The sequence below is a fragment of the Scatophagus argus genome, chromosome 2 (genome assembly GCF_020382885.2).
Source record: "Scatophagus argus isolate fScaArg1 chromosome 2, fScaArg1.pri, whole genome shotgun sequence".
Lineage (NCBI taxonomy): Eukaryota > Metazoa > Chordata > Actinopteri > Scatophagidae > Scatophagus > Scatophagus argus.
Genome location: NC_058494.1, coordinates 28,244,370 through 28,263,679, shown reverse-complemented (window position 1 = coordinate 28,263,679; position 19,310 = coordinate 28,244,370). Strand labels below are relative to the sequence as shown.

The window sequence follows — 19,310 nt, the reverse complement described above, 5'->3', positions numbered from 1 at the left end:
TGCTAACTTCACTCGCTAACTTCACTCGTTAACTTGCTAACTTTGCTCGCTAACTTCACTCGTTAACTTGCTAACTTCACTTGCTAACTTTTCTTGCTAACTTCACTTGCTAACTTCACTCACTAACTTCACTCGCTAACTTCACTCGTTAACTTGCTAACTTCACTTGCTAACTTCACTCACAAACTTCTCTTGCTAACTTCACTCATTAACTTGCTAACTTCACTTGCTAACTTTACTTGCTAACTTCACTCGCTAACTTCTCTTGCTAACTTCACTCGTTAACTTAACTTGCTAACTTCACTTGCTAACTTGGCTATGATAAAAGTCGGCTTTCCAGCGAGATAGAATATTATTGTTCACTAACACCGGATCAGATCTGACCAGCGGCAACATGGCTCTGTTCATTTTCACGATGAAGGCGAAGGTGTCAGAGACGTGCAGTGACGCATTTTGTCCAGTTGAGGATTTGTTTACTTTATTGCTGTGTGCACTTTATGGGAAAGCGGAAATCTCGTTGTACCTGTACAATGACAATAAAAGCTTTCTATTCTATTTCTATTCTATTTGGTTAACGTACAAAATCAATTTCTCTTTGGGAAGCAAAGAGAAAGTTTGAAAGCAGCTCAGAATGATCAGTTAATATGATTGATTTACCTGCAGTATGAACAGTACTGTCTGCTTCAAGTCTTCCTCCTCCTCACACTCACTCAGCAGGGCCACCAGGGTCCAGTTAGTGGACCAGTGTGAACCCAGCAGCAGACTGCACGCCTGCTGCTGCAGTGTGTGTGTGTGTGTGTGTGTGTGTGTGTGTGTATTTCCATGAACCCTGAACTGGTTAACTGTGTGTGCAGGATGTTCAGTTCACTTTCAGTTGTGTTTCATCCTTTTATGTTTCAGTCTTGTTTTTGTTTTTCTTACAGTTCCTTTGGACTTATGATTTTGACGTGCATGCCTCCCGTTTCTCCATCATCTCCATGGTTACCCAGGGATGTGAGTGGTTGCTATAGCGACAGAGGGGTCACAGCCGCATCTCCAGCCGCCCGCTGAAGTAGAGTTTAAATGGTACAGACTGAAGCTGCTCATTAGCTCGTTAGCTCATTAGCTCGTTAGCTCATTAGCTCATTAGCTCATTAGCTCGGGGCTTCGGGAAACAACAAACCGGACTGCGTCAGGAGTTTTCAGCTCCAGAATCCAGATCTCATGTGTTCAGGCTTTCCTCACCACACGCTTCATCACCTGAGTCCACCTGGTGATGTGTCACGAGTGGCATGTTGATATCCACATGTCGTGCGCTTTACCGCCGGCAGTCACAGGCGGCGTTAGATGATGCAGACACACTGAGGTGTCAGTTTAACTTTATTAACACATTTTACAGCTTTCACAAATCAAAGCTCATTGTTTACTTTCCTGCAGAAACAAACAATCTTCCCTCCACAGTTGCAGGAAAACATCTGGTTATTCTAAAGTTTGACACGAAGACTTTTTTTCTTACTGCGAATGGATGAGGCTAGAAACATCAGTTAGCATCAGTTCAGTCCCACCGCGACTCCTGCAGCGGCGGCAGCTGCACGTCGTCGTCCACGCAACAATAATCTCATGGCTCCCGTCCACCACATTAAGAGTCCTTTAGTCCAGTTTGTTCCCTGTGGAGTGTTGGACCTCCAGTGGCTCAGAGGAGCCCGCCGATGGTTTCACTCTGATCTACAGCAGGAAGTGGACCCACACAGGAAGCGGATCAAAATGCACAAACCCGCCAACGTCAGTGAGAACAGGCTGCTCACAGGCAGAGGAGGGTCAGGAGAAACCACGATAGGAAGCATATAACAAACAAAACTGCCACAACCACGAAATAGATCGACATCATCACGCGTGTCCCAGCTGTCACGGGAACCGAACACGTCATCATACACACACGAACAGTATTGTAAACGGCCTGCGTTTCCTGGAGGGGCTGGAGGCTGCGGAGATGCAGCGTGACCCTCTGCTGATGTTTGGCCATCACAGAGACGACTCAGCATCTGTCTGTCCTCTTCCTGCTGCTCCTCAGCACCGCGTCAAAGTGCTGGTTTCGTTTTGATGTCATCGTCTCGTAAAACCTGAGCTGCACTGTGCTGTTTGAGCCGTCAGCAGGCTTCACAGAAATCCACGAGTATCAAGAGCGACATGAGAGACCCGCACACATGCTGCATGTGGCATCAAAATATTCACTAAGCTAAAAGTGTTACACCATATAGACAAAAGTATTGGGACATATCTCTTTATTACTGAATCCAGGTGTGTTATGAGGCTGTTCCTCAGGGTTTGTTCTCGGCCCCTGACTTCCAGTGAAGGGGAATCTTAATGCTTCAGCACACCAAGACATTTTGGACAATGCTATGCTTCCAACTTTGTGGCAACAGTTTGTTGAAGGCCCTTTTCTATTCCAGCATGACTGTGCCCCAGTGCACAAAGCAAAGCTCCATAAAGACATGGTTGGATGAGTTTGGTGTGGAAGAACTTGACTGGCCCACACAGAGCCCTGACCTCAACCCCATCAATGGATCATCAATGAATCAGTGGAGAATCAAGAGTCTTTATTGTCGGTATGCAAACATAATGAAATTTTGCAGAGATTCCCGGCTTAAAGGCGCACATCTAAATAACACAAACACTTAAAAAAGAACACTTATGAAAGATATAAAACACAAAGTGAAGTAAATAAAGTGCAGCTTGGTGCCAGTCCCAGTCTATAGAAGCTGTTAGAGCTGCAAAGCTGTCTGTGTGTTTAGAATGAGACGTCATTGAAGTCCCTGTCAGTGTGGTGGTCAGCTGTCCCAATACTTCTGTCCATATAGTGTAGCTTGAATGCACATGCGGCGGTCTGAACTGGTGACCATCATGCCTCAGTGTTCACCTGCCACCTGGACGCTTGTGTCACCTGTCGTGCTGCTGTTCCTACACGTGGTGTTCTGTGGAGACTTCAGTTCGGGTTGGTGGATCAGATTTGTTTTGATTGATGAGATTAAATTCTCCATGAGACGACTGGAGCCAGAGAACAGAAAACATCTGAACTCTCGCTGCTGTGTTTGTTTGACAAACATGATGTTTCCTGATGTTTGACTGTTTGCTGGAGTGTAGTCCTGAGTTATGGTTTTGCGTCTTCTCGTGTTCAGCCGAGGACCGTGGCGGGTTTCAGAGGGACGGTCCGATACGCTTCAGTCAACGCTCACAAAAACAAGGTCAGTGCTGTTTGTGGTGGTCTGGAGGTCTTCAGGATGAATAAAAATATAATAAATCTGATGAACACAGCCACGTCTAATGGTGTGTCTGTTTTGCTCTCCTACAGGAAATGGGTCGCCACGACGACCTGTGGTCGCTGTTCTACATGTTGGTGGAGTTCACTGTTGGACAGTTGCCATGGCGAAAGATCAAAGATAAGGTCTGTTTCCTGTGAGCATGTACACATGTACTACGGAGTAATATGTCTTTGTACTGCGACGCCCGCTGAGTGGTTTAGAACGTGTGTAAAGATGGCCGACGTGTCTGCACTTCCTCCCACTGGACAAAAGTGAACATGCGAGTGCAGAAAAGTCCGATAACGTTGCCTTAGCTGTAGACTTGTCTTTGTTTCTGCCAGAGGTTGACACCTGATGATGTTTTGTTAACCAGCTTGTAGCCAACACACGCTGGCTTCACTGCTGTCATGTTTCACTTTGGAGCCACAGTGAACCTGAGCTGGTTGTTACTTTGGTTTTATGTCTGAAAGGCCAAGCTGGACGTGAATCCTCACTGACTGACTGACATTCGGTGTCGTGTTTTTCAGGAACAAGTCGGCCAGATTAAAGAGCGTTACGACCATCGGCTGCTGCTCAAACACATGCCTTCAGATTTTAGCATCTTCCTGGAACACGTCCTGGCTCTGGACTACTACACCAAACCGGACTACCAGGTACGCAGAGTGACGTGAGCTGCTTCAGCGCTCACAGCTGGACATGAGCTGGGATTCATGAGTCCGTCTTGTCGTTTTGTCCAGCTGCTCATGTCGGTGTTTGAGAACAGCATGAAGGAGCGAATCATCACCGAGAACGAGCCTTTCGACTGGGAGAAGGGAGGCGACGTGGCGCTGTCCACCACCGCCTCCACGCAGCCACAGCACAACACCCGACCCACGGCCGCCATGGTGGGGTAAGAACCCAACATGTAGCACCCAACATCCTAAAACCACCACAGCTCCTCCCTGCAGCAGAGCGTGATGCTTAATCAGAATGAAGACATGATGTTTCAGCAGACTGAAGTCACTTCCTCTTCCTCAGGATCTCTAGACTCAGAGAGTCTTTGTTTCAGGCCTGATTAGCGATCTGGAGACCTCAGCAGTACTGAGGACCCGCTCAGCTCAGATTCACAGAGGCTGTTTTTGTGTGAATGAGGCTTGAGAGGTCAGAATTTGTGCTTATTTTAAGAACTTGATTCACATTCACCACATTTGAAGGACCACGCTGACTGATTTATTTATCCCTTCTGTCTGAACTGCATTTTGTTCAGCCTGTGATCGGCATCAGCAGTTCTCACACTGATTCACCTCCTTACAGGTGAGCATTGCAGTGAACAGTCAGTCTGCAGCTTTGTTGTTCCAGGTGCAGTTTGTACACGACAGAAACAAAACCATGATCACCTCTGGTTTGGTCCAAATGAATCCTGCGAAAACATTCCCGCTCTGACGGTTTTCTCTGCTGCTCCACGGCTAACTGAGCTAACCGAGCTAACCGTAGCCACAGCTGCAGCCTGAGATGATCACAGCAGGCAGCTCAGCGAGCAGCGGTCGGCTGGAGATCTCCGGTCACTCAGGAGATCTGCTGCCTCCTGCTGTCGATCTCTCGGCATGTTTTACACGTCGTCGCTTTTGTTCTGCAACAAAACATTTGACTAAATGTAGACCAACTACTTTCATGTTTAGTTTTATTGGGGGCCCCACGTGACCACATACACCCAAAGGCTGTGGAAATGATTGCAGATGTTTGCTGTCTCGTACGGTGTGTTTCTGAAGGGTTTCTCCATCAGAGTCCCTTATGTCCGCAGAGCCATCGTGACGCCGGGTCCTGGAGACCTTCTGCGGGAGAACACTGACGACGTTCTGCAGGACGAGCACCTCAGCGATCAGGAGAACGCCCCTCCGGCCCCGTCCAGCCGGGCCCCCGGTGACACGGGGGCCCCACATGTGGCAGAGCCAGGAGAGGCCTGGGAGGACACAGACTTCAACCGCAACAGACTCAGGATCAGCCTGAACAAGGTCTGAAGTGACAGTCAGAGGACGGCTGGTGGGGGACATTTAGTCCATCTTTAATCAGCCACATTTAAAGTATTTGTACTCTGATAGTCTCCAATCAATCAATCAATCAATCAATCAGTCAAACAAAACGCACACCAAACACACACTGTGGCTGCAGTTATGAATAAACACTGCTGAGGAAACACCACAGGAAGGATCGTTTAGATAATAAAATAAATCACTAAAATAAACTCTAAAACAATAAAACATTAAAGAGAGGACAATGAGAAATGAAATACAAAGTTGGGTGTTCAAAGTAAAGCAGTCCAGAAAATAAAAAAAGAAGAAGAAACCAAATGGTAAAACAAATTAAAATATATAAATAATCAGGCAAATAAATAAACATAATTCAGTGAAAAGCCAGATTTCAGTTGTCTTTTAAAAATATCAGCACTCTCTGCTGCCCTCAAATTTTATTTTATGCCATTTAAAACCTTTACTTTAAATTATAAATTAATACCGGAGTGTTTAAGTGACTTCTGCGCCATAAACCATCACTTCCTGTCCCACCTCAGGGGGCTCAGGACGAGGAGGCGGGTCGGGTGACATGTCCAGTGTCGCCGGTTCGAGGTGGAGCTCCAGAGTCCCCGACAGGTCAGGGTCGGTCCCTGCGGTACCGCCGGGTCAACAGCCCTGAGTCTGACCGTCTGTCCGCTGCCGAGGGTCGGGCCGACGCCTACGGACAGAGGTGATGTCACCTTTTATCACATCCACCTTTTGAAAACAGGTGGTTTTATGTTGTTTTAGGATTTGACTGCATGATCGATGAACAGCACAGTTTGGGGTTGATGCTTCTGTTGATGTTCTTGTTCAGGATCAGTTCAATGTTGAATGCTGAAGGTTTTCCAGCCAGGTGGACTGAAGTTATTTATTATGTGATGAGACTTTGTCTTCACTTGTGCTTGACCTGGTTTCAACTGAACTGAGACTTGACCAGGACTTGACTGTCGAGTCACGTTCCCCCCCTGTTAATCCGTATCCACGCGTCTGCCTGTGTGTCCTCCAGGTCTAGGATGGACATCCTGGGCTCTCCGTCTCGTCACGTCTACTCCTCCCAGCCGGCTCAGATGCTGTCCGTCGACCCCGGCTGCCGCGGCGATCGTCAGGTCAGCGGCCGTCAGGAGGTGTCCGTGGCGTCCGTCGACCAGGAGGCACACAGCAACGCCTTCATCCGCTCCGTCCCGCTGGCCGAGGAGGAGGACTTTGACAGCAAAGAGTGGGTGATCATCGACAAAGAGGCAGAGCTTCGAGACTTCCAGCCAACCACGTCGGGGACCACAGACGAGGAGCCTGAGGAACTCCGCCCCCTGGAGGAGCAGGAGGAGAGGAGAAGGCTCAGGGCTGGAGGTAGGAGATCCTGTATAGACCTTAACCAACCAGGTCTCAAGAAACACTAAATGTTCTTTCAGGCCTAAAAGCAGAAGGTTTTAGATTCAAAAATGGGTCCTGCACTGGATGTATGTCTGATAAAATCTTTTTCAATACTGATGCTAATATGATACCTGAGTTTTGGTACCAAAATGAAACCTACACTCAAAGAACAGAACATCTTTTTCTGCAACAACTCTTTCTTTGATTCAACACCACAAGTTAAATGTTGGCTAAACACGAGCAGCCTCACAATAACGCTTTCTGATCAAAGTTATTGTTTTAAATAACTATTTAAATAAAAGTCACCAGGATGATGGGAACGATTTTCATTCAGATCTCACAGTTGGTATTCGGCTTGATATCCAGTCCTGTTCTGGACTGGTGCAGTTGTTCTGGACAACTGGCTCGCTGTAGCACTGCAGTATTCTGAATGGATGGCCAAAAAGTGAAGCTTATCTGAAGAACTTTATTCTGAAGTAGAGCTTAAAGTCGTCACGTTCCAGCTTATTTAACTAACAGCTTGATCCAGTCTTTATGCTAACTCGTCCTGCACTGGACACATGGAGCTGAAACTGATGTCCATCTGAGACAACCGAGGACAAAACATTTCACTGACTGTCAGTTCTGTGTGTTGACTGGACATGCTGTTGGATGGCTAACATTAAACTGCTCGGTCTGTTGGATTACGGTTGTGTTTGAATCAGCTTTGGGGCTAAATGTTTGTGACCTCCGGCCTCAGTCTCTGCTGACTCTGGTTAACATCTTGTTTCCTGCAGGAGGGGAGCTGGTGGTTCGTCCAAAGGTCCACACCAGGGAGAGCAGCCGCGGGATGCTAACGCTAACGGAAGAGGAGGCATCAAGGAGGAGCGGTGGCAGTCCCGCCCAGTCGCCCTGTCACTCGTTGCCTTCGGGACGCCCCCGGCGGAGGGAGTCAGAGCCCATTGGACCTCAGAGACCGGTAAGAGACCCAGCCAGCCAATCAGAGGAGAGCTCAGCTCTCTGGTGAGGAGGGGAGTGGCTGTGGTGCAGGTTCACCTCCCAAGAGGAGGTGCTTTGCAGCAGCTCCTCCTCCTCCTCATTAATGTGTCCATCAACACGCAGCCTAAAGGACAAATCCGGCAAGTGTGGCTCCATCAGCGGGAGGTTTAGCTGCATCTCATTAGCCCAGTCATGAAGGGGTTGCCTCCGCTGCATATCAGCTGTGTATCAGTACTACAGTACACTGTGTATACAAGTTAAACATAAAAATCAAAACTAACAAATGATGGTTTCAGTGACGAACACCTGGAACACCTGGACGAGGTGGTCACCCTGCTGCCAGACTGACACCGTGAAAGGTCCTACAGGTCCTACAGGTCCTACAGGTCCAGCAGGTCCTGCTGGTCTGACAGGTCTTACAGGTCCTGCAGGTCCTGCAGGTCTGACAGGTCTTACAGGTCCTGCAGGTCCTGCAGGTCCTGCAGGTCTGACAGGTCTTACAGGTCCTGCAGGTCCTGCTGGTCTGACAGGTCTTACAGGTCCTGCAGGTCTTGCTGGTCTGACAGGTCTCACAGGTCCTACAGGTCCTGCAGACAGTACATATGCAGAAGACTCGGGCCCAGAAAGCACTGAGGTCTGATCCCCATCAACACACACAGTTTGAAGTACTTCACCTTGTACTCTCCGCAGTATCTGTCATACCTGTAGTACATGAAGTGCCTGCAGTGTTCATTTACACTTTGGTCGTACTCCAGGCAGAAAGGAAAACATGTGGGCAGGTGCTGGATTTGTCCTTTAAGGCGTCTCAGCTGGATGTCTGTCACAGGCAGTCAGTCTGTCCAGGACCAGCATCTGAGTCTCAGCGGGAGACATGGTACCTCCAGCTTCCTGTCTTTGACGACAGAACACTTGAAGCGTGGACAGGCTGTCAAAGCCTCATGGGAGTTGTAGTTTCAGTACTGCAGTAGAACCTCATTCATGTTATAATGTGGATGGAAAACATCCAATGGAAGGAACACAAGCTAGCTGGACAAGGGGGGTGGGACTTCCTGCTGAGAGTCCAATGGGATGTTTTACACCACATTAAAGGAGCAGTTCAACCAATAAAATGATGGGAAGTCGGGTGAAATTTCTCTGTCTGAGCTTCAGAGCAGAACAACGTGGCAGCTGAAGAAGCTGAGGACGAGTTCAGCTTCACCCTGACGGTGCTGACGGAGCCTGGTTCCTCCTCGACTGCCGGTGACAGACGGCTTTTAGCGTCCGGCTGCGTGGACGGAGCTGCCGTCTCCTCCACCTCTGTGCTTTGTTTTATTGTGAAGGAGCGAGTGGGAAGCAGCAGCTGTGTGATGCGACACGATGTTCTCATGATGTTTCCACCTCCTGACACACGAGTCAGGATTCATTTGTCACACACATGATTGCGCAGGTAGAGCAACACGTCAGGTGACATCAGGTGACTTCACACCCACAATACACACAACAGGGGAGTGGGACAGACTGACACACACACACACACACACACAGACACACAGAGACACACACAGACACACACTCACACACACACACACACACACAGACACACAGAGACACACACAGACACACACACAGACACACACACACACTCACACACACAGACACACACTCACAGTTGGTGGTTTGTTGAAGCTGAAGTTGGTTCAGGGTGGAAGTTTACTGTTAACAAACTAAAATAAAAAAGACCAGAAACTAACGTCCATATTGGACTTACATCAAGTGGAGGAAGGGAGGAGGAGGAGAAGGGAGGGGGGGTGAGGAGAGGATGAGATGGGAGTGGAGAAGAGCAGGAAAGGGGGAGGAGAGGAACAGAGGAGGGGAGGAGGAGGTGAGGAGAGCAGGGGAGGAGGGGAGGATGGGAGTGAGTCTATCCTTAGTTCTGGAGGAGTTTTTGGTGGCCTTCCGAATGCTGACTGCTGACATCCTTTTCTCAGACTGTGAACTCGGTACCCGACTTTACCCACAATGCATTTGTCATTTGCATGTCACGTAGAGCGTGAGGTTTTAAAAACAGATGTGGGACGTTTGCAGATGTTGTCAGTGTGGAGTGAAGTGAAAGTAAAGGATGGAAAATCTTCATCACACGGTCCAGCAGTCCACCAGCAGCCCGGGACCCTCAGTCAGGACACCTGAGGGCCCCCATGGACCGCTGGATGTCTCATGTTGCCTTCAGGTCCATGAAGGCAGCACTGGCATATTTTAGGACTGAGACGGCCAACCGGTTTTGTCACTCAGATGATCCTGCGGAGTTCGGGAAGCTTGTTGTGACCCGTTTCTGTTGGTTCTGCTCAGCCGTCAGAGTTTGTTGTTTCCAGGTCTGTTTTGATGAAAGGCTCAGGTTTTCTACACTTTACCTGAAGGTGGCGTTCAGGTGAAATAAGATAAATAAAAATAACCTTTTTATGATTGGGTCCGACGGTCCGTTCAGTTCCGTCAGCTGGGAGGACAGTTTGGGTTTTTTCAGAACCGTTTGGTCCAGTTTGGGACTTGGTTCATGTGCAGCCGCTGCCTTCAGATCAGTTTGTTTGCTGAAAGGTCACAGGGTTTCGTGGCAGACTGGGTTTACTGCCAGGAAACAGGAGGAGCCGAGTGTAACGTGAGGGTTCGGTGAAGCCGTGGTCTGACTGTCCCTGACGGTTCTGTTGTTTGTCCTGAATACACACCTTCAGGCAGGCTGCAGTCACATTTTCAGGTTTTGACTTCCTTTATCCAGATGAAGACTGAAGCACCATTAAGCACACCTGGATCACCTGGACACGACCAGGACAGACACAAACAGGAAAAACACGCTGGTCTTCTGTTAGCTGAAAGTATTAGCTTCTCACGTCACCAGAGGGACGTCCATCTCAGAACTTTACTGTGCTTTGGCCAAATGTACGGAGGCCCACAGGTCTCAAAAGATAGCACCACGATGTGGATTATCTTTCAGGACCTCTTGGCGTCGGTACAGTAACGAGAAACTAAAGAGAAACAAATAAAAGAACACTGAAAAAGTCCAAATATTCTGAATATTCCAAACACAAAACCTTTCAACTCAAACTTTAGAACTAAATAATTCAGAGAAAAATCTTTTAAAACCAATTTATTGTGTGAGCACTTTGTTATGGAGGACCAAACCTGAATAATTAAAAAACTATATGAATAAAGAGTGTGATCATTTAATAGCAGTTTAACAGTACACAGTGCTGCCCCCTACAGGCTGTTGAACAAACACCACACACCTCTCACTTTACATTATTTATATTCATCTGTTCTTACCCACAGTGAAGGCCAAAATGCCAGCAAATCAACGAGTCACTGAAAGTCTCACGACAGTAGATTTATTGTTTTGTGTGTGTGTGTGTGTGTGTGTGTGTGTGTGTGTGTGTGTGTGTGTGTGTGTGTAATGGAGAGGGAAGGTCAGAGGTCACCAGACTGTTAGCATGTAACCTCTGGAGAGTCCGAATATGCACAAGTGATTTTAACATTTATTTTACATTTCATTTTCCTCCAGCAGGATTTTCTTCATGGTGTGGTGCTTTATCGAGCTTTTTCGTTATTTTCTTTATGCATCCGTTCCGTTCATGTGGCCATTTGAGTTATTCATGCACTCATCTGTTTGTTCCTGATACGTCAGGTTTGGTCCTCCATACTCGTGGCTGGATGTCATGACTTCACTTTATCTGCAGTGTAACATCTCATCCTTTAAGGCCTCGTCCGTTCGCACAAATCCGTCTTTTAGTCATATTTTAGCTTTGATCGTCACTGCTAGACCATCGAGGACTGCCATTCTCTTTCTTTACTCCTCTCCAATTCTTCCCCGCCCTCCACATCACTACTGATGCCTTTTCCCGCGACCTATCGCTTTAAAAGTACACAGTATGTCGGGTTTGACTCACCTGAGGAGAGAAAAGAGCGAGGGTGCCATGGGGACAACACGAGAAGAAATAAAGTGATGTTTCGGGGTAAGCACAGTTTAGGAATAGTCCTTTAAATCTGTTCTCTCACTCAGTTTCTGTTCCTCCTCCTCCTCCTCCTCCTCCTTTTCCTTCTGTTCGGACGTATTTCCTCCCTGTTTCTTTTCCTCCGTTGTGTCTGTGTTTGGTGTGCCTGACGACTCCATCTCTCCTTTGTGTTCCCTGTTTTCCTTTTGCATCTCCAGTGATCATCCTGCTTCAGAAGTGAACAGCTCAGACTGTTGTAGACTAGTGAGATACAGAATGTGCAGTGTTCGTGCTGGTGACTTTGTGTCCTTTTTAAAGTGCTTCTTTGTGGGGGGAAGACGTACATCAGAGCCGTCCTCTTAACTTTCCCTTAGCGTCTAACTAGTGTTTGATATGTGTAACTGTAGACAGATTCATACCAACGCTCCCTCAGCTTCCCTCCCCGAGCTCCTCCCCGAGCTACCATTGACCAATCAGCTGAAGGCTTTAGACGTGCGAGAGCACCAATCAGCTCTCTCCTGTCTATCGTCTGGACAGGGAGGGGAAGGAGACGAGGGCAGGAAGTCAAATCAGAGTGTTGGGATGTAGCCGAAGGAAAACATTTAGTAAAGCAATTATTCTTACAAAGAGTCGATTTCCGCTCGTTAACCTCCCCTCCCTCTCTCTGATTGGTCTGCTTGCAGTTGGAAGACGACAGGCACCAAGCGCGGCCCAATCAGCTGAGGAGGCTGGCCTCCTACGTCTTCTCCTCCTCCACCCTAGAGACAGAGCAGTACCCCCACGGAGGAGGCAGCTTCATCCAGAGGAGCCGCTCGGCCGAGAGCAGCCCCGCCCACATCACCGCCGCCACCGCCTCTGCCCGGCGGCGGCACGCCGGCACCCTGCCGACGCCCGGCAGTCCGCGAAGCAGACACTCGGTCCTGAACGCGTCGAGGACGCACCTGCAGCAGATGTTAGCCAAGCTCATGAACAAGAACAGCAGCTGAGAGGACTGAGAGATGGACTCGCAACACACACAGGAACACACACAGGCACACACACACACACAGGAACACACACACACAGGCACACACACACACACAGACACACACAGGCACACACACACACACACACAGGAACACACACACACACACACACACACAGACACACACAGACACACACACACACACAGACACACACACACACTCACACACACACACACAGACACACACAGACACACACAGACACACACACACACACACACACACACACACACACACACACACACACACACACACACACGTCTGACACATGTATGCAGAGTCAGTCCACCTGTAGGACAGAATTGGGCCTTCATGCCCCTCAGCCTCCAGTCTGACTGCTGAGGGCAGCACATTCATTTGATTCATCAACACGTCAGGAAGCACAAGAGTGCAAAGTGACACTTTGAAACGAAGACCCTCAAATCGTTCGTGTTGCCCCGCGAGCTGGGAGGGACCACAACAGAGGACGCCAACAGTTCGTTTCAGATTTGGTTTGTGCCGACTCTGCATACACACACACCTGAAGCGGAGAGCCAGGTGATGACCACAACAAGCCATATCACTGGCACACAGCAGCACCGCTGTGCTGGTGAACACACACACACACACTCACGTAGCTCTGCCAGCTAATGTTTGAACAGAGGAACAGAAAAAGAAGAAGAAGAAGAAGAAAGAAGTGCTGACGCCGGAAAATATTTTCCATGCAATAAACTGTACGAAGCCTCTGCAAAGCTTACATTGCACACGCCACACCTGGCAAACCGGAGGAAATGACGTGAACCTGAACCTTTCCTTCTTGTGTCTGAGAAGAGGAGGAAACTGAGTGGGGCTGCTAACAGACTGTTAAGCTTTACAGTATTTCTGCTTTTGATTCTGTTGATTTTTTTCCACGTCTCCTGCTGAAACGAAGGAACGTCGTCGAGGAATGCAGGTCGTCCCGGCGATCAACAGTTTGCACCGAGACTCCGGAGTCCGCGTTTCCCCTCCCATCATCCCCTCCATCGAGCAATACACGGATACCAACACGCCGTCCAAACCCAGTGATCCAAATGTCCCGCTTCATTAAATGTTTTGTGTGAAGACTGAAGTGTGAGTTTTCTCTGTGAAAATCCGTTCTGAAGGTGTGATGACCAATCACGTTGAGTCAAAACACGTGACTGTGCTCAGTGTGTACGGTGGCTCTGAGGTGCAGTTGTTTCACAAATATAAGGGGAAAAAAATGACACGAAGACGGTTCATAAAACATAAAATAAAACCTCACAGCATTTCACTAACTCACTTTTTTTTGCAAAACGAATTAACAAGCAAAACTCGTAAATCACAACAAGAGAAAACAAATCATAAAGTTCTGTGACGTCTGACATTTTTTACTGAATGTACTGAATTTTAGTTTCTAATTTAAATTTCAGATTCTTAGAATGCTTAAGCTAAACACAATTAAATGTTGGATTTTGCTGTTGAGGGCCACCGTATGACAGGAAGTTATCTGAGGCCTGCAGACACGGCTGTGTTCAATGTTTCCGATTGGCCGGGGACCTCAAATGGAGGCGGAGCTCACATGGGGGTTGTTAAACTGTTAAACATGACGCCGAGCATCATGGGAAGGGAACCATGATGCAGTTTCATTGGCTGCTGGTCTTCTCTGTCTGGTCCTCATCAGTTTCTCGTGTGACTGTTGCATCGACTTTGAACAGCTGTTGCATTTAAAAATTAGTTTATATGGAAATTATGACTTCATTTTCTCGTCATCTGTGATTCAGTCCACCATTTTGGTCTGGAAACTTCTCAGCTACTTGACTGAGATTTGTTGCAGGCGGTCATGGTCCAAAGAGTGATTCCTACTGACCTTGGTTGTTTGTGGTCTGGTCTTTAGCGCCAACATGAGACTGACATTTGTGGTCTTCAGTGAATTGTCTTGACAACTATTGGACGTACTGTATGATGATGAGTCTTGGAGCATCTAGCGCCACCATGAGGTCAGCACCGTAATGTGTCTTGTATTACGTTCTCATTCACCTCAGCTGCACTTTGTGTTCAGTGTTTATGGTGAGCTTATGTTAGCCAACATGCTAAACTAAGATGATGAAGACGGTGAACATTTTACCTGCTAAACTTTGCCATGTTAGCATTCTGACGCTAGCATTTAGCCAACAGGACTGCTAGCCTGACTGCAGACTGTGGATTTTTGTCTTTATTGTGAGATCAGGATGTAATGATCAGTTTTCATCAGCGACTCTCTGTTAGGCTGGTTGTTCAGTCCATTTCAAGTCAATCTGAAGACCAAAAACCAAAACTGGCAGCATTGCAATCAACATATCTTGTCACGGATGATTAAGTCACAATCTCCAGATAACGAAATCAAAGGCTCTTTCAGGAACCGCAGCCTGTCCAACCTACAGGAGGCTGAAGGGAGATTTAATATTTCACTGTCAAAGCTGCAACGTTCAACATTTGGCTGTTGGGTTTGTGTTAAATCAGGTCTTCCAGGGGACGAGGTCAATCCTGCATCATTCTTAAGGCTTGTTATTGAGAGATGCATTCAGAAAGGTTTTTGACTCCATTGGATGATCTGTTCGGGCAGCCATTGTGGTGTTTTCTGGGCAGCCGCCACTCGGTGTGTTTAAGGTCTTAAAGATGACTTGATGGGTCATCTGTGGTGTAGTTTTGTCTGGTTGTAAATGACATTAAGTGAAAGCTCTGAGCCTCCTTGTGTTTTGAAACCTGTGGTCTCTGGTGAGGGTTTTCAAGGCTTGTGACATCTTGTCATGTGTGTGGACCACCTCCTTATTTCCATTGTGCTTCCTCGTCCATCACTACCTTCTGACCACTGGACCTCACTGTTGCACTTTATCACTGAGGCGGATTCAGCCGGGCCAGGGCTCTCTCTGTATGGATGCAAAACACAGATGCAATAAGTGAAATGTGGGATGTTGTAACAAAAAAGAGACTTCTTTAAGTCATGCCGTCAAAACACAGAAATATCAGTAAACATGATGAGATGACAAAGATGTTTTTGATGGATTGTTAGTATGAAATTTCAAGTCTGTACAGAAATTAACTGAAAACTTGTCTAAAAGGAAAGAAATTCATCCTTTGGAAGACTTAAAAAATGATCAGGGGTATAAAGGTAATTAATGGGCTAATATAAATAAAAACCACTTCTATAATTCCAAAATAAAGTCCCGTATTGACTGTAGTCAAGTAGAGTGAGATGTTGCTCATAGCACAGTGTGCCATTTTCTCCATTTCAAGCAATGAATCAGAACGACAGTCCACACGACAGTCCACATCGTTCTTTTGATATTTTGTTTTAAAACGACAACAAAAGACATAGAAATGAGACATTATGTGGTTTTGCTGTTTTCAAAATGAAATGGGAATAATGACAAACCGGAAAACGGGTTGGGTTTTGTTATTTGGTTTTGGTCTGTTACATACCAAGAAGAAAAACTTGCGATGAATTGACAAAGACAGTTTTTGAATTAAAATAAAGATTCTGCTGTCTTTATTCTATTGTCTATCCCGTGAATATAGATTGGGTCTGTTATTTAACTTGTCTGTATTTAGTGCTAATTTTGCATGAGACTGTGCACTTCGTAAGAATTTGGTGACTAATTCTTCATACCCTGCGTGCAACCAAAGGACTAAAAATGAACAAAGCAACAATGCTAGCAAGTGCAACACACCATCAAACTCTGTCTTTGTCAGTTCACCTTCAGTTTTTTCCTTTGGTAAGTAACTTCCTGCTCTGACCAAAGTCAAAAAAATGAGAAAGCCAAAAGATGATACCAGACCCGTTTTCTGCTTTTGTAATTATTCCGATTTGATCTTGAGATTGGCAAAACCAATGATGACTAATTTCCTGTTTTTTAGTCTTCTTTTTTGGTTCTTTTTAAAACGAAATATTGAAAGAGCAAAGAGTACAAAGGTTAATAATGTTATAGTCAGTAACGCTTGTATTGTAAGGGCATGCGTTGTACATGTAGCCAGAGTGTGTTTCACAAGCTGAACATCGCTGTATCATTTGTTGTTTTAGTGAAAGCATGTTAGGGCGTCTCCATTTGAAACGGTTGTTCCGGGTAGATTTGAAAAGAAAATTGTCAAAAATTGTGTTTAGGTTGTTTAGTTGGTGAGAGACCAACGTCCAACAGTCAAGATGAACCTTTATTAGTCCCACAGTGGGGAAATTCTCAGGTGGAAATGCCATTAAATCAGACAGCATCGTCTATCCAATGACCAAGTGCTCTGATCACAGGGTAGAAGAATCAGAGATGGAGGAGGTGGAAAAGCTGACTTGTCAGAGACAAAAGTTGATATTTTGAAGGACATTTTGATTTTGATACAAAATCCCCCAAATCCCAAAGTTTCTGTTGATGTTGAAGTGATTCGGCACCATCTATATGTTTTATTGTCTTTGAAATCTCAGCTTGCAAAAGTGCCCCATAAAATCCTAAACCCTAGAATCTGTTACGGAGATTTGCTGGGTTGTTTGAAAAGAAGTGGGATCAGCTGAACCGCTTGGGTGTTTCACTTCCCTCCAAACATATTACAGTACAGTATTACTGCACAAGTACAGATATGGAGTAGTATCAGAAAAACAGCATCAATAGTTTGTTTCAATATAGCGTGGTTTAATTATTGGTTATAATCACCGTAGTGTCTGCACGCTTTTGAATGATTGCTTCATTAGTCCACTTCCAATCAAATGCCTTACAACCCTTTTAGACTCTCTCATCGTATTGCATTAGAAGATCTTTACAAAACATGAAAATGGTTTGACTAGTAAATTTTCCACTTCAAATGAGATGTTAAATCAGATCCATCCTGAGAGATGGAGGCTTTCAGTTTTTGGTTCGTTGTCTCCACCGTGTTACTGTAAGAAGTGATGAGCTGTGAGTCTGTTCAATATCTGCTAGCTGCTAACATCCAAAGTGATCTAAAATACGTCACAACAGTTTTTCTTTCTGATATTTGTACCGAAAATGACATGGAAAAATCCAGATGCAGCATTAAAAGATCCAACATTCAGAAAAATACAAAAAAATACAACATTGAAAGATGCGAGTAACAAAAAATAAGTTGTGATATCATGTGAAATGACATGTTATTCATATGGCATTTGGTGAAATCAGGCTGTAACGTCATACCAAAGCAACACCCTGTAATGTTACTTTGAATGTCACTCGATCAGTATTCTTCAAAGTCTACTGAACACTTACGAGATCTGGCTACGCGAGACTAGCTAGGACGGCCATTTTGTGCAGTGAAAGCCAAACATTTGCTTTCTCAGTGTGTAAAAGGGCTACATTGATAAATATGCACCACTTGCCGTTTCATTAAGCTTATGAGGCATTAACATTAGCTCACAGCACCAGTCTGTCGAGTTTTCATGCTGCTTCATGCTGAGTGCAGGACACCCTGCCTGTTTTATAGCATAGCGTTACACTACAACCACTTAGAGAATGTATGAAGTGGACGAGCTGCTAACAAACTTTATTTTGCACACCTGTAATATGATTCACCTACTGTACAAGATTGTCACTGGTACACGTCAGTGTTTTGTCCTGTGTCACCATGAACACATTCAGATAAAGAGAGGTGGTAGAAAGCTGAGTGTGCTTGTTCTGCCGACGACATGCTGCGTTTAAAAAACGATCCACAGCATTAACAACGGTATGTCGTACCAAAAGACTGTTTACCGACCGTCGGCACTCTTTGCATGAGATCTACTGTTTGTACGACATGCACTTCTGACTGTAAAATGACAGAAAACAGCACTGTACTGTATTTACAACAGAAACACCGTGAATATACAACTCTGACTGAAAAACGTCTGTGATTTTTTGTAAAGAATTTACACTGTTGCTACAGCGGATACTCACGGATCAGAGCTGTCCAGTCTGGACTCAACATGACAAGCAGCAGCTAGAGCCTTTTTTGTCCTGACAGTCAGAGAATCGTTCATCACTTATGTGTTTTGTTTGTTAGTGATGATGATGCCCACAGTAAACAGTTGGCAGATTTTTCACAGGTACTTCCTGGATCATCTGGACTTGAGGCAGTTTTGCAGTCAATGGACCCTTGAAAAGGCATTTCAAGTGTGTTCATTTATTCTGTGTAGTCTATAGGAACTTTGGCAAGTACAAATAAAATAAGACCCAAGATCTACAACAGGTTGAAACTGTCCTTTCAACTTTTACCTTTATGTGGTATGTAAACCCAAAATACTGGTACAGGTAGCAGTGCACTCCAACTGCTGCTATAACAACAGTTAGCTGTGAGCAAGTGCTTGTATTGGACTCCAGCTGTTCGTTTAGTGCAACATTTCCAAACATTTGGCTGTCGGAACAAATTTAATTTTGGTTGGAGCATTGTGTTAGTCTACTAATGTTCAAATTGAAAAATATTTGGTGTTCATTTGGCTTGAGTTGATTTAAGAAAGAAATATTATATCATATTATCATCAATTTTAATAATTTTTACTTGTAAAATCATTTCCAGATATGTGACCACAAACAGTGGTCAAACTAAAAATTAGCGTACTTTTCTTAGCACCAGGAAAGTCTCCATTTTGAAGGTTCTGTAACTGGCAAAAATGACATTTTCATCAGCATTGCTGTAGCTTTGGAGCATTTGTGTCCACAGACTTTCCTCAAGATGAGTGCAGATTCAGTA

General features: G+C 45.8%; 2 protein-coding genes across 6 annotated transcripts in view; both read left to right on the top strand.

The window, feature by feature from the left end:
• LOC124052702 (NACHT, LRR and PYD domains-containing protein 12-like) overlaps nucleotides 1-19,310 on the top strand; it is a 231,900-nt gene that overhangs the window by 39,685 nt on the left and 172,905 nt on the right. The window lies entirely within an intron of this gene.
• ttbk1a (tau tubulin kinase 1a) overlaps nucleotides 1-19,310 on the top strand; it is a 35,575-nt gene that overhangs the window by 12,300 nt on the left and 3,965 nt on the right. For 3 of the 5 annotated variants that reach the window (XM_046376901.1, XM_046376892.1, XM_046376882.1), the window contains exons 7-14: nucleotides 3,156-3,221; nucleotides 3,329-3,421; nucleotides 3,806-3,931; nucleotides 4,016-4,167; nucleotides 5,059-5,269; nucleotides 5,824-5,996; nucleotides 6,315-6,655; nucleotides 7,456-7,637. In XM_046376901.1, the coding sequence (XP_046232857.1) occupies nucleotides 3,156-3,221; nucleotides 3,329-3,421; nucleotides 3,806-3,931; nucleotides 4,016-4,167; nucleotides 5,059-5,269; nucleotides 5,824-5,996; nucleotides 6,315-6,655; nucleotides 7,456-7,637 (1,344 nt within the window). Of the gene's footprint in view, nucleotides 1-923; nucleotides 1,066-3,155; nucleotides 3,222-3,328; nucleotides 3,422-3,805; nucleotides 3,932-4,015; nucleotides 4,168-5,058; nucleotides 5,270-5,823; nucleotides 5,997-6,314; nucleotides 6,656-7,455; nucleotides 7,638-19,310 lie in introns of all 5 variants that reach the window. The other 2 variants (XM_046376910.1, XM_046376919.1) reach the window with 2 other exon arrangements.